Here is a 14,238-nt window from a genome sequence, read left to right as displayed (position 1 = left end):
TTTTTACATGCATGTTTTTGACACACGATGGTTCTAATAACAAGATTTACTCTCTCTGGATCCAGCCACCTGTACACGGGGAGTCTGCTCTCCTGCTCTGATGCCGCGTGTCTCGCCTTGGGCAGCTGGCAGCCCACATCTGTACCGTGTTCCTTCTGCCAGCAGTGCAGGCAGCGGTTGACCCAGAAAAGCTGCTCACATGATCGCTCTGCAAATTGACACATTTTTATGACCAGAGATGAATGGTTCCAAAATGGTAGAAAAGGTGATTCTCAGCTTTCTCTAACCCACATTTGAATGAGGAACACAACAGAAAACCAGCAGAGGTAAGTGCTCGTTTCTTATTTCTGTAATTCTTTTTCTCGATCAAACTTAAATGATTTTACGTCATAGTGACGGAGAAGTAGTGTGTTTTCTGTGTTGTAGACACTAAACTACAACCGTTGGTCACATGCTTTTATTGTTGCCGATAGTACTTTATACATTCCTTTCTCCCCTTTCAGTTTTTTTTCCTGTTAAACATTTAAACATCTTAAAGCTAATTTATTTTACTATATTGCCACCAAATTTCACTTTTAATGTTTTAAACTCAACTCAGTGTCAATATGCCACTCGTGGTTATAATAAATAAATTGTTTATTAGTTAGTTGTGATACCTGTAAGGGAATCTTGCTAAACACTCTGTCACCCATGTCACCAAACAGTCAAATGCTTTTCATTTTAATTTTTCTAAATACATTCTTGTTCACTCTTCAGTGTCTATTTTAGTAGTGAGAAGCCTTTTTTACAAATATTTTATAAAGGTACACTTAGTCATTTTGAATAAAGTGCACTTGTGTTTATAAAGATCCGATGTTCATCTGTGCATTAGTTTTATCTTATGATAATGTGTGCCATACATTGTGAAGCAGTTGCTTATCACAGAGTCACAGATGTGTGAGTGGAGCCTGTGACCCCGCCCACAGTAAGTCACAGCACACTGACTCAGAGCCCAACTGGGAGCTTGTGTTTTATCAGTAGCTTCCCCAGTTAACAGTCACCTTCTCACCTCTTTCTCAGCCTCGTCTCACCGCGGGCTGATGGAGCAGGACGGATCCGCTGCTGGCTGATATCCATCTCTGTCGGAGCGTGGGGGTTCATACCCATCTTCAATTACATCCCATAAATGTCAGGCTGCCTCTTCAGTCGGTTAGCGGTGGGCCTCGCGGGGGCATCAGCTCGGACGTGACAGGAATTGGACCGCCGACATTTCCATGCACAAGTGCGAGCATTCATTAAGTGTGTGTCTTATCAGGAAGTGAGACGATAAGCCACAGCAGACGGTTCTCGAGGCGGCGCGGCATGGAGCAATTAAGATGATAGTCAATTAGGCCGTGCTGCTAATTGACTTGTGATTAAAACTGAGCTGATTAATAAAAAGGAGGCTGCTCTTCCTCCCGGCCTTGAGGAGGTGCGATTGATGATGCATAGAAATAATCAGAATAATGTCAAGTCATGTGCTGGATAGTTTAGATTATTTGCTCCCTAAAACAGTGGAAGTCAGCACAGTATTAACGTGACATTTTAAAAAGTTCCACAGCAACATTTCTCATTGACAATAGTGCTGAAAGCTGGGACACCAAATCATCTTGCTTTACAGACCAGGAACTGTAATGAAAATGATCTGATCCCTGGGCAGATACGACTGTCTGCTCAGAACAGCCTTCAGTGAAAAGTCACAATGTTGCTCAATGTACAGGGAGGTCTTTTCCCCAAGATGTTGACAAAGTGGGTAAGGTAGGGTCAGACACCTTTTCTGGGTTCAAAATACATTGATTTATAATCAAACAAATTGCAGTCCCCTTCAAACCTTACAGGTGACCAGTTGCCTGAGCAGGCAATTTCCTTTAAGCCTGATTTAAAATCTGCAAACTTCAAAAGTTATTTTTATTCTTTGGTGCCAAGTTCACGAATGAAATGTTTTATCAACATCAACTGGTCTCTCAGTCCCACTGTGTCCGAGCTGGTCGCCCAGCTCGTGTGTCTGCTGCCTGCTGCATAAAGAAGTTGCACTGAGCAGTGCCTCTCATTCATATCCTGCTTTGCTTTGCTACGAGCTAGCTTACTCATTCAACTTCACACAAGTAGTTCAACATTTTTTTAAATGCATAAACTGTTACTTTTGTTTTTGATACAGCAAAACCAGGTGTTGACTTTTGGGTTCCCTGCATTCTTCTGGTCAAAACTGGGCTCCTACATAACAATGCAATTTTCAGAGAGAGATTTAGGTGTGTTATGCTCGGCCATGAATTACATGACGTTTGTCAATTTAAATGATTATTTTGCACATCAAGAAAGTCATAGTATCATTTAGTTTTATCTGACTTGATGTGCCTTTACTGTGCGAGCTGTTTCCACCTGCTTCCAGTTTTTATGCTAAGCTAGGCTAACCAAGATCTGGCTCCAGCTCTGTACTGACTGACCCCCATGAGATGGATGTTGGTCTTCTCATTCAACTTGCATGTTGAAGTCTTCCTTAAGGTGTGTCATTAATTAAACTATGCAACATGAACAAAGACACAGCCAGGCCTTGAAGTCATTTAGTCTTTATTATTCTTACCATGTGTTTGATCTTTTGACACAGTATGTCTGACTGTACAGTCAATTTAATGAACATGTTAAATATGTTAAAAACAAAACACTGGCCCTAAGATGGATCTCTTTGGTGTGATACGGTTAAATCTTTGCAGGTGCAGCTGTGCTGTGTTAGCATTGTGTTGAGCCAGCTGACCCAGACAGTTCCGGTTTGGGGACACACTGGGAGCCGCCGGCTAGGTCGGCCAACACTTGGACAGTCTGGGCCAGACGAGTCAGTCCCTCGTCCTCCATGATGAGCTGGGGGGAACACAAGGAATCCTGGGAAAGAACAAGACATAGAGTCAGCAGCTAAGATACATTCATTTATGGCAGTAAACAGAATTTCAATAAATCAGATTAAAAAAGGACTTATTGATTTGGTATTTGGTTCCTCACAGTTGTCTTCATTGCCTTGTTTGTATTTCAGCCTAAATTGGTAGATGTATTTTTAAAAAAAACTTTAAACAGAAACACTTTTATGCTAAGCAAGGCTAAATAGGCCCCAACTCCAGCTTTGTATTAAAAGCTAGACTAACTTTTGCTTGTGGTACTAATCACAGGATGAAGATGTAGAAAAACAGACTGTTTCTAAAGTTGTCCAACATTCGCACACATCCAGCAACGTTACCTGTAATCTGGAACAAAATTGTAATAGTGTTGTCTTCTCTCCTGAATATAAAGGCCAACCAAGTGGCGAAGGGTTAACTCATTTATAAGACATGCTCACTGGCATTCTGTCTCACAGCAGGTCATTCCATTCTATAGTGGAATCAGAAAACATCCACACAATTTTGGAGTGTTTATTGCCTCCAGGGCTGAAAAGAAAATCTATTAAATCTGACTTTTACTTTCCCGTGGAACAAGCAAGCAGGCGCATCCGAATAAAAGCATGCACACAAAAAATTGTGCAGTAAAGAGATGTGATGTTATCCAGCTAACCTGTTAGCTAGCTAAAGTTATCTATTGACTTGTCTTTTATGGCTCATGTTACTAACAACAGTCGCCATCTTTGGAACCAGTCAAATGGCCACAGCAAATTCTGCAATGTTGCTTCTATGGTCTACACAAAGGAGGACATTTAAAGCCCAACATCTAGCGTATAAAGTCGTAATAAATATGTTCAGTCTGAGCACACATTTTGACATGCGACGCATGCATGTCATGTATTGTAATGTTTGAATGACGCATTTTTTTTAACAACGTGAATTCTCATCAGATGCAGCAGCTGTTCATATGTTCACATCAGGCCTTTTAAGAAATGGAGATTTACACATTAAGTCAAATGTGTTTTTATTATTAAAACCTTTGTAATGGATTTAGTTAGGTGTGAGCCAGAAGGCTTAGTTTTATTTAGTTTTATGTAGTAGTCTCGCTGAGACTGTCTTTGCTGAGGGAACTCTTTCAATGATCGTGAAGTAGCGAGAGCTAGAGAGACTATTCCTCCAGTGTCCCCCTGTGAGTGGTGCGGGATACAAACACACAGACCTGAGCTCCTGGTCCCAACACTCACCTGGTCCAACACGGTCAAGCTGAAGGTTACCGTAGTAAACCTGCTGTTTGGATAGCACACAAGCTTTGGAAGTGGTTAAAGCACATGGACAGACAGAGGATATCAGGGGACCTGCACGCCTACTCAGTTTGACCACATTTCATCACTTCGATTGTGAAATTGATTTGAAGTCAAATCAGAGTTAGTTAACTCGTGTCACATACTCCGTTCGGTGCTTATCTGTGAGTCGAATGTGCAGGATTTTCTTTCTCTCCAACTCCACTAATTACTAATAAGGCTGGTGTCATTCTATATTTGTCTTATTGACAACAAATCCCATTTTGTCTCTTATATGTCCACCCTGAACACCGAACAGAGAGGGGAGCAGTGGCCTCGTCACTGGCCTCGTCGCTTGTAAAACCAGAACCTGTCGTTTGAAAACAAGTCCTTGTTTCACCTTTTTGTGGCTTTACTAAGCTCACTACTGCTACCTTGTGGATGGTGAGGGGAAGACACTCCTTCAGTTGTTTATACAAATATACAGAGACTTATACTGTAAACATAGAAAACTACAAAAGTTGGTTTTAACAGTTTCCTTCACCACACCCCACATTTGTAAATGAGTTTTCTTCTCCGTTTGTTGTGCTTTGCATTTCAAATTGTGCAATTTTGATTCCTTTCTACCTGTCTGACTTAAGCCCTGTTCTAACCCTAAATAATAAAGAGAGAACTCCTGTCAGCAGGATGACAGTAGAGCTTAATGACATAAAGATTAATTTTATTTTGGTTCTGCACATAGGATTTGTTGACAAATGAAGAATATCACCAGACTTATCCTTTAATCTACTTTAATTTGAAAACAAAATCTAACTTGTCTTGACATGTTAAACATGGAAATATTAGCTAAATAAATATAATATTGTAATACATTGTAATACTTTACAACATGGCAAACTCAATATCCTTTGTAGAGCATGAGATGCGGTTGAAAGCTCCATAAAAAGCAAGTGGACCTTGAATTGATTCTCTCGTGGTCAACATGAGAGGAACGGCTGCAGGGGCCATGATCACATGACGTTCTGGTCTCATTAAGCAGAAGCACAGCAGACAAGCAGACGAACAGCACATGGTCGAAGATGGTTTTTAATGATGTCTTTACAGCGGGATGGAAAAAACTTTACATATAGATTTATATAAACTCAAAGAAAAGATTTTCAATAATACAAGGGCGTCATATAAATATAAAATACAACTGTATTTCTGTTCCGCTAACATTAAAGAATATAGCTTTGTCTAAACCAGTGAATGAATTACTGTTTGTTGCGTATCCAGTTTCATTTATAAAATATACATTTTGAATTGAAACGATATAACATTTCCTTTTAAGAGCAGGCTAATAAAAAAAAAAACTTGACATGGGACGGGAAACTTTGGACATTCAGACTGCAGCAGAGATCAACTGGACCAGTGTGCTGGTCATTTCAACAGATTGTGTGGGGCCTCAAAATGTTATATTATACAAACTAAACCCAATATAAAATTATATTTTATATTTTTTATGTCAGTTTTACCTACAATGTAAACTTTAAAAAAAAGCAATTTTAATTGTGGCATTATTTTCAAGTGATGCTTTTATTTATTTTTTTAGCGTCTGCAACCAGGATGCTAAAGTCATTCTGAATCAATGAACTGGAGAGTAGATGTACTACTGTAAATAAACAGTGCATACTCGTAGTACAGTACTTGTTGTTAGTTTGTCTTCAGAGAGAAGAGCTTAAATGAACAGCAGCAGCTAACTGGCTAACAGACATCCCTCTGTGCTGATGGAACATGCTGCTCTCTGGGGAACCGCTAGTTTGCTAAAAGCTAGCTATACATTTTCCAGCTATATGGGAAAAGCCAATAAAACTGCAACTGTGGGGAATTTCTTGATTCAATTTCCCCGAAACATTTTAAATATGAATAATAATTACGAGATTATAGTTTAAGTAGAAAGCTCTTTTGTCCCACTCTGGTTAAAATCTGGTTTGAGGTCGAGATAAAAGTAAAAAGAATAAATGATCTTAATGCAGTTTGAATCCCAAAAAGCTTTTAAATCCCACGTCCGTCCCATGAGCATGGTAATCACATTTAAACGCATTTCCCCGTGTAGCTGACCACTGAGCCAGACGACGTAGAGAAGCAGCAGGTCTCTGATGCTTTGCTAAACGTGGAGCCTCCAGGGAATCCATTGTTTACAAATCGAAGGAAGGGGGGAACTTTTAAACAATCAATGTTATTTGAACTCTGAATAATTGAACATTGATCTGATTTGCCTGCGTGTGCGAATTAAAGCACATACACTGACTTCACAAAGCCTCTGCTGCTCCACCTCAAACAAAACCGAACAGATATAATAAATTAAAAAAAGAAATAATTTAATAGCCTGTTTACATTTGTACAAACATGAAGTCAACTGGTCGAATAGACCAGACTTCAGAACCTCCTTGGTGGCGTACCGTTTGGACAGATGAAGTGTAGAGGGAGATTGAGGCAGCGACATCACTCCCCGCTTCTCAGTTAGCATAGTAGACGTATAAAAATAGGAGCAGTCTCTGCAGAGGTCTTAGCCAGCGATCAGTAAGAGGCACTGTGTCACTGTTGTGATCGGCAACGTCCAGGTTTCACATTGAGCAACGTGCACTTGTCTCAAGGCTAGAATTGACATTCACAGTTACGTCTGGGCTTTCCTCACCCAGTTGAACATTTCTCAGAGAGCTGATTTGAACGCAGAGAAAATCTCAAGTTAAAACTTGGGGAGCAGAGCTAAAGAATCAATCTGGTCTCATAACGTTCTCTCAGATATGGAGCTGCTTAGCTTTACTGCTGACATCTTTTTTTTTTTTTTACCAATTCCACCCATATAAAACGTCTGCATGTTGCCATTTTAGATATAAATATTTGTCATTTTTTCAGTGTACAATACATCGTACACTAACACTTCTAATATACTATCAATGAGTCACATCGATGTTTGCGGTCACTCATGGTGACAAACCCACAAAGAAATGAGTGCACATTGAAAAAAAAAAATTTGTTACAAAGGCGTAGCACATAATTTGGTTTGGGTTTCTTTGCTTCGCCCATTTAAGTCTCAACCAACGAGAGCAGCGCTGCCTCAGACAGTTAAAGTTCTTATCTCATCTAAATGAGCTGTAGTATACGCGTGAGGCTGAACTTGGCTACGCTCATGTAGTATTTATCAGTGTAGTGCTTCCTATTCCTGCTGTAGTGAATTTCTTTCTTAAAAGGTGCTCTATATGGCTCAGACATCCAACCAGCGCAGCGGTCGAGTGTCAACACACTCTGGAGATCTCGTGACATCGACTCAAAGGCCATTGAGAACACACACATGCGCACACGGCAAAGCATGGTCTGAGATGACGGCTGTGTGTGAGTTCAGAAGTAGAGCAGTTCATCAGTCACGTGGATTTCAAAAGTACTGAGCTGCTCCTCTAGAGCAGCAGGTAGCAGTAGAGGACGTAGAGCAGGGCCATGGCCACACAGTAGAAGAGCAGGAAGTCTGTAGACAGCAGTGAGGAAGATGACGGCCACGAAGGTGAGGAGTGGCTGGGGGATCGGTCCCCCCCACTGGCGTCCAACAGCGCCGTCACACAGCGCAGCACAGCGGCGAGCTTACACAGAAGCACATCAGAGCACGCACACACGTCCGTCTGGACAGGAGACGCAGGACGGACAGACACACACACACACACACACACACACACACACACACAGGAGGAAAATACAAGTAGTTATCCAGGAGACAAGAGGAGGACACAACAGTGTTAGGGTTGGACTGGTAAATTGTGTTAAAGCCAGCAGCTGGCCCATATGTATCAGTCCAACCCTGACAGGAGTAATGGAGCAACACAACTGAGCTTAAAGCACATGGAAAATTATATTTCAACTGACTACTAAGGATGCCTCCTGAAACCAGCTCTAGAAGAGTAATCCCCGAAGTATTGATGCAGTCCACAGCAGACAAAGATCAACAGAGCTACCAACTCTCACGGTTTGGCCATGTGACACACGCTCACACGCCACCCAACCAATATCTCACGGGGAAAAAAAGTCTTAGGTGCATTGGTTCCTTTTTAAACTCCCCGACAATAGATGGCGCTAAAAAGCCCCCCCACCCCCTACCCTCCTCTCCCCTCGACAAAATCTCACTGCAAGGTTTCTTGAAAAGTTGGCAGCTCTGGATCAAAGTGAGGCTACATGTAACTTCAGTAGACGCTGAGGACTCTGTGTCTAATAAAGGAGGGAGGAAACAGCAGCAGCTCTTTTTAGTGTTTGTGGAGTGGCCATCCGTCCTCGTCCACTGCAGGTAACGTAAGTGATGTCATACGGAGTTGGATCAGAAGAAAAGGATAAGTAATAAAGGAAAGATAATTACTCAGCTTTAGTTCAGAATGTAATTAAACGATTTTGGAAAATCTTTTCGAAAAAATGTTTTATCTCACAATAAAATCAAGAACCGATGAGCACACAAAAACGCCACCCCTCCTGACTCAAGTTATGAGAGAACTAGTCACACCATTTCTCCCTCCTGACTCCCGTATGAAAGAACTAGTCACGCCAACCCTCCCTCCTGACTCCCATATGAAAGAACTAGTAACACAACCCCTCCCTCCTGACTCTCGTTATGAGCATATCAGAGTGCACAAATTGAAATGAAGAGAGACGGCGCTTTACCTCAGGGACTCCCAGCTTGCGACAAGCAGAAATGAAGTTTTCCACGTTGAGTCGACACTTTGCTGAGCTCAGTTTTGGCTGACAAAAAAAAAAAAACATTTAGGGAACTTCTTGATGAAGCTGCATTATTGCTTTGCTTCGTGTAAACAGTTGTTATTAGTTGGGATTAGGAATTCTCGAATCATGTCTTTTTTATTAAGGTGAAAAATACTTTTGATCAGTGGAGCTTGTTTTGACTATTGTGGAACATGGACTTCATGTTGAGCAGACTTGATACATTTCTGTGTACATTTCCACAGATCTAATTAAAAACGAGTCATGTCAGTGGGCTGAAAGTCAAGAATTCCAAGTATGCTAAAATATGGCAATATAATTTAACACTCTTTTCAATGGATTTATGCTCACAAGCTATTCGTTTGAGTGAAATACCAAGGTTTTTTTGTAACAGTTTAAACGCCAGCTTTAAAATAGACATAATAAAATGAGATGTGACAGGACTCACCACTGCTGGGGAGGGAATGTGGATGATTGACACAGAGCGGGGTCGGATGTGATTGGCCAGCTGGCAGAGGACGGTGCCGTTGGATAAGGCCTCGCCCAGGTCCTCCGGTAGACTGATCTTCAGCCGGGATTCCAGAGTCTATAAATAAAGAACATTGCATTTGTTTTTTTAGATCAAAGTCTGCTGTATGGACACATTTGACATCGATTATGAAATACAGGTTTACCTTGCGTAGTTGTGTGATGTCGGCTCTCTCTTCTCTAGGAGACCGCAGCATTGTGCGAGACTCACTTCTGCCAGTCTCCCCAAGAGCAGAGCCCGACCCTGAAGAACAACAAGAGAGTGTTGGAACGTCTGAAGCGCTGAAGAGTGCAGTCTGTTGTTGTTGTGTTGTTGTTGTGTACCTGTGGGTTTGACCTGGCTGCGGGAGGAGGTGCGGAAAAGGAAACTGTTGGGTCTCTGGGCTGGACCGGGTGGAGGGGACGTCTTCGGGGAAGAGGGAACATCTGCAATAAAAATTCAGGTTACAGATGCGCTCGCACATAAACACATTTAGTCAAATGACACGACGAGACAGAAGATGAGCATTGAGGGTCGGGGGGAGGATACGAAGCAGGTTGAAAGGAAGATTGTGTCACATGATCACAAGCTACTGTGACTTTGTGATGACAACAGCAGTTTCCAACAATAATAGTTCCATATTTCTGTGATGTAGTAAATAACACAGGAGTTCGGGCACCTCTTTTAGCTCCTGTATTACGGAATGGAATGATAAGTAGTAGTAGGCTGATGGGAATTTGGATTCCTTCAGGCTAATTCAAGAGGTTTTTATCTCAGAGGTCTTCTCTCCAAAAACAAATGCCGATTAAAGCAGCATCATGTAAAAATCATGGATGCTATTTGGTGGACACAGGACTTTTCCGGGGGGGTCGCTAGCCAAGCTGACGCTAACATGAGCTGGTTTCTATGATAACTTAAGTTCCAGACATCTGATGACTGAAATCTGGGTTGAATACAAAATTTAAAAAAATACCAAGATCTAAAAAGTGCATCTTAAAATGTGTCTGAAAATTGTATAACAAGTCAGACAACCACAATGCTGGCACATGAATAAAGAGGATATGATGCCGCTGACAGGTGCCCAAATTAAACACATAATTACCATGAACAAAATTGAACAAGATTCATCTACGTTTAAAAATTGTTGGAAATATCTGGGATAATGTGAATAAACACCTCACCAATATTCATCCATGCATTATCCACAAGCGTGCAACAACATTGGGCGACACCCTGCACGGGTCACTAGACTATCACAGGGCTAACACATTCACATCTACGGGAGTCATCCGTTACCCTAAAGCACCATGTTTTTGTACTGTGGAAGAAAGCTGGAGAACCCAGAAAGAACCCACGTTGTCACAGGGAGAACGTATAAACTCCACAGAAGTACCGTCAAGCCCGGGAACCGAAAACCTCATCCCCTCTTGCTGTGAGGGGACCGTGCTAAAATAAGTCGATGAGAGTTATGTGTGTGTGTGCGTGTGTGTACCTGTTTTGCTGTTGCAGCGTTGTAGAAGTGTATAGGGAGACACTGAGCTCATCTGATCAGCACTCTAATGAAAATAAAAACAATTAAATAATAGAAGCACACAGTTCAGCTGTGTTCACTGGAAGAATAAGGGTGCATTACTCACTGCACATCGCTGCCGAAGACCGGCGTGGGAGCCGCTGTTCTCTGGAGATGCACCACTAGGGGGAGACACACATCCATGATTACTCCTGACAGAAAAACAATGCTTTCCACACCCTCAAACTTCTTTCCATTTGTAATTCACAGAGACTGAGGAAACATAAGGATGGGTGAGTAGAATTTGGAGAGTCAGTCTAAGTCACATGTCTCTGTGTTATTGCTCTGCTGCGTGTGCTGTTCTACAAGACCCACTTACGCTGAGCTGCTTCCTGTCTGTGGTGCAGTGGCCACAAGACTTCCTGCTTTGCTGGACGACTTCAGCAAACTGCGAAATTAGAGTTTTGACATGGAGAGCATATAATTAGAAATGACAGACAGAAGGGAGTGGCCTCTCACAGAGCTGTTCCTGAGTATTTATGGAATACACAGCTTTACACATGACAACTTATAAAAGCTCATATTCACACTGAAAGACAGAGTCACATTCATGTTGTTTGTCATGTGACCTGTGTCCAATCCATTCATGCACTTCCTCTGTCTTGAAGGACTGAAAGCTTCATGACACACTGCCCACAAACTTAAATGTAAATGGTGGATATCTGAAGAATAAGAATGAGTATTGACCTGGCCTTCTCTCTCTGCTGCTGCAGACGCTCCCTCTCCTGCCAAATGAGGAGGGTGCCCGGCCTCCTGCGCTCCTCCAGGGTGGGACTGGAGGGGGACAGGGGACCGGAGGAGGCCGATGATGATGGGGGATCCACCTCCACATGGAGGGTTTTGCTGGAGAGGAGCAAGAGTTGGACAATGACAATAAGGCCAATTCAATAATAAGATTCAAATATGAAACAGTTTAGAATAGCCCATCCTTGTCCCTGCAAAATCCACAACATATTATGAGATATAAACGTGCTGAACTTGTTGCACCTTTCAGTGACATGCCAACTACAATCAAAAGATTAATTAAAAGTTACTGTTGCTAGAGTTGACCGACTGAATACAGCCTCAAACACAATTATGAACTACTTAAACTGTATAAACTATTCAACGCAGATCAGGAACTTATGGTTATGTTATTGTTATGGCAAGGAAAAGAAAGCACTTTGTCCTAAGACACCCTGCCGGTTTTTCCAGTATAAGTTTAGATGAAACCAAACCAGTTACAAACAAAAGCTTTTCATACATATTGTCTCAGAGCCAAGTTACATAAAAGTGAAATACAATTTGGAAGTGCGCTGTCAATCTCTTCTTCTTAAAAGTTAAAGCACAGGATTGTCTCCGTCTATCTCCTTTCTACTTTTTTCACAGGGCTGTATGTCATCAAATGTGTTGACGGGAAACAGTCAGGGATGGAAGAGACTGATCTTGTATCTTTAGAAGCACTTACTTTTGGCCTTCTTAAAGAAATTCTTGTTGAAATTCTTGTTGTGTACTAATGCACTTATTGTAAGTCGCTTTGGATAAAAGCGTCAGCTAAATGAAAAGTAATGTAATGTGTACTTGTGTTGCTCTTCAGTTTGGGTCCAGCAGGGGTCTAATCTGGGCCACTCAGATATACAAACCCAACCTTTTTAAAAGCCAATGCCAAGGGGCTTTTTTAAAATTATTATCAACACCTTTCAATTCCACAGAAATTGCCAAACTAAGAAATTGTGGTTTGTTTTGTGTAAAGGATGCAGGGAGTCCAACTGGCATTGACTGAACACTTCCATGAGCCCAGACATAACATTCATCTTTATCATACCTATTCTGGGCTCTGACTCATGTGAATGCAATCTTTCACTTTTCACTTTTCAGGGGAAATAAATCACCAAATGGTACAAACGGAAATCAAACTTGTCACAGAAAATATCTTCACAATCAGGTAAAAAGTAAACAGCAAGATCACAAGTTATGGATGTTTTTGTAAAATGGGCCACCAAAGGGTGAGCTCGATATCAAACAATCCATTTGAGCAAATGTACATAAGGTTAGGGTAAGGGTACCATGAGCACTTTGTGTAGATTGTACATGAGCTAAATTCAGGTCCAAAGCAGATTAACAACACTAAATGGGTGGAGAAAACGGCTCCATACTCAAGTCTACTAAAACAATTTGATTCCTGTAAAATCATTGCATCACTCAAATGTAAAAGTCTATTTAAAAACTATGTGTTTAGTTTTTATTTTCAGTCTCAGTTTTCTAATTTTAGAAGTCCCAAAGGAAGTGTTGGAGGAAGATTTAGAGCATTCGTTTGTTCACGCTAATCGTACAGTGTTCGTAAAAGGAGTAACAGCACTGTGCCACAAATTATATCTTCCTTGGTACAGTTACGGGATATAAATCATGCCCTCGACAAGACATGCTACATGAATATTAGACATTTGAGAGAGTACAGTTAATAAAACTCAAAGTTTTAGAATGAAACCTGCTGCTCCAGAAGCTGGGAACAATGGCTCAGTGTCACATATCCATTTGTAGCCAATGGGACTGCTGAGACACAATGTAGTCCTCTCGGTAACAGAACAACAGAACAGCGTGATGGGAGCTGCCTGCTGGCTTCAGCACAGACAGCCGCATAAAGCCACAATAAGCTGTATGAAATATGCTTTTATAAGTCGCCATCACTGAGATTTTATATTATTAAGGAGTTTATAAAAGCTACAGGCTGACTGCGTAACTATCTCTAAAATGTCACTGCCTGTCGAAGATTCCCCACGGAGACCACAAAGAACTGTGGTTCCTCACATCTGTGAAGATTGAACCACAGAATTTATTTTTTTCTGGATAATTAAACAACTAATTAGCCTAATTCTAATAACTAATTCCCTCTGATCAGCTTTGTTTTACATCAGCTCTCCAAAGAGACAGACATTTAGACAATGCTGTTTTGTTGGCATAATCAGGCAGCGAGCCCCGACTGGGACGTCACCAGATAACAGCCAACCAACACTTAACATGCAGAGTTTGACGGGCATTGCAAGTTATGGGAACAGCAGTCTATTGACTTTTCCAAGCTCTTCAAATACAAGTGAAGTGACCTTGTAAAACAAGGATGAAACAGAGAGAAAAGGTGATAAAGCATCGTCTGTCTTTGTCCCTTAGAGGGACTGAATACATAGTTTCCAACCAGGGAAGCCGAGTTGAGATGAATAATTGTGAAGGAAACAGAATGAGTAGAATGAAAGGCTGTTCAAATATACTGGAAGACCTTGGCACAAGAAC

General features: G+C 41.4%; 1 protein-coding gene across 4 annotated transcripts in view; it reads right to left on the bottom strand.

Annotated features, from left to right (window-relative positions):
* Positions 1-2,610: 2,610 nt before the first annotated feature.
* The window catches only part of lrch4 (leucine-rich repeats and calponin homology (CH) domain containing 4), a 42,697-nt gene continuing 31,069 nt past the window's right edge, over positions 2,611-14,238 (bottom strand). For 2 of the 4 annotated variants that reach the window (XM_068587754.1, XM_068587755.1), the window contains exons 10-18: positions 11,662-11,817; positions 11,294-11,362; positions 11,042-11,096; positions 10,897-10,960; positions 9,749-9,850; positions 9,571-9,668; positions 9,345-9,482; positions 8,843-8,920; positions 2,611-2,895 (exon numbers count right to left, since the gene is read on the bottom strand). In XM_068587754.1, coding sequence (XP_068443855.1) covers positions 2,746-2,895; positions 8,843-8,920; positions 9,345-9,482; positions 9,571-9,668; positions 9,749-9,850; positions 10,897-10,960; positions 11,042-11,096; positions 11,294-11,362; positions 11,662-11,817 — 910 coding nt within the window. In that variant the 3' untranslated portion in view covers positions 2,611-2,745. Of the gene's footprint in view, positions 2,896-5,230; positions 7,819-8,842; positions 8,921-9,344; positions 9,483-9,570; positions 9,669-9,748; positions 9,851-10,896; positions 10,961-11,041; positions 11,097-11,293; positions 11,363-11,661; positions 11,818-14,238 lie in introns of those variants that run through there. The other 2 variants (XM_068587752.1, XM_068587753.1) reach the window with 1 other exon arrangement.

Source organism: Clinocottus analis, unplaced genomic scaffold (assembly GCF_023055335.1).
Source record: "Clinocottus analis isolate CAN_PGR_092001 unplaced genomic scaffold, fCliAna1.0.p SCAF_21, whole genome shotgun sequence".
NCBI lineage: Eukaryota > Metazoa > Chordata > Actinopteri > Perciformes > Cottidae > Clinocottus > Clinocottus analis.
The sequence above is the reverse complement of the archived record's forward strand: the minus strand, read 5'-3'. Positions and strand labels throughout refer to the sequence as shown.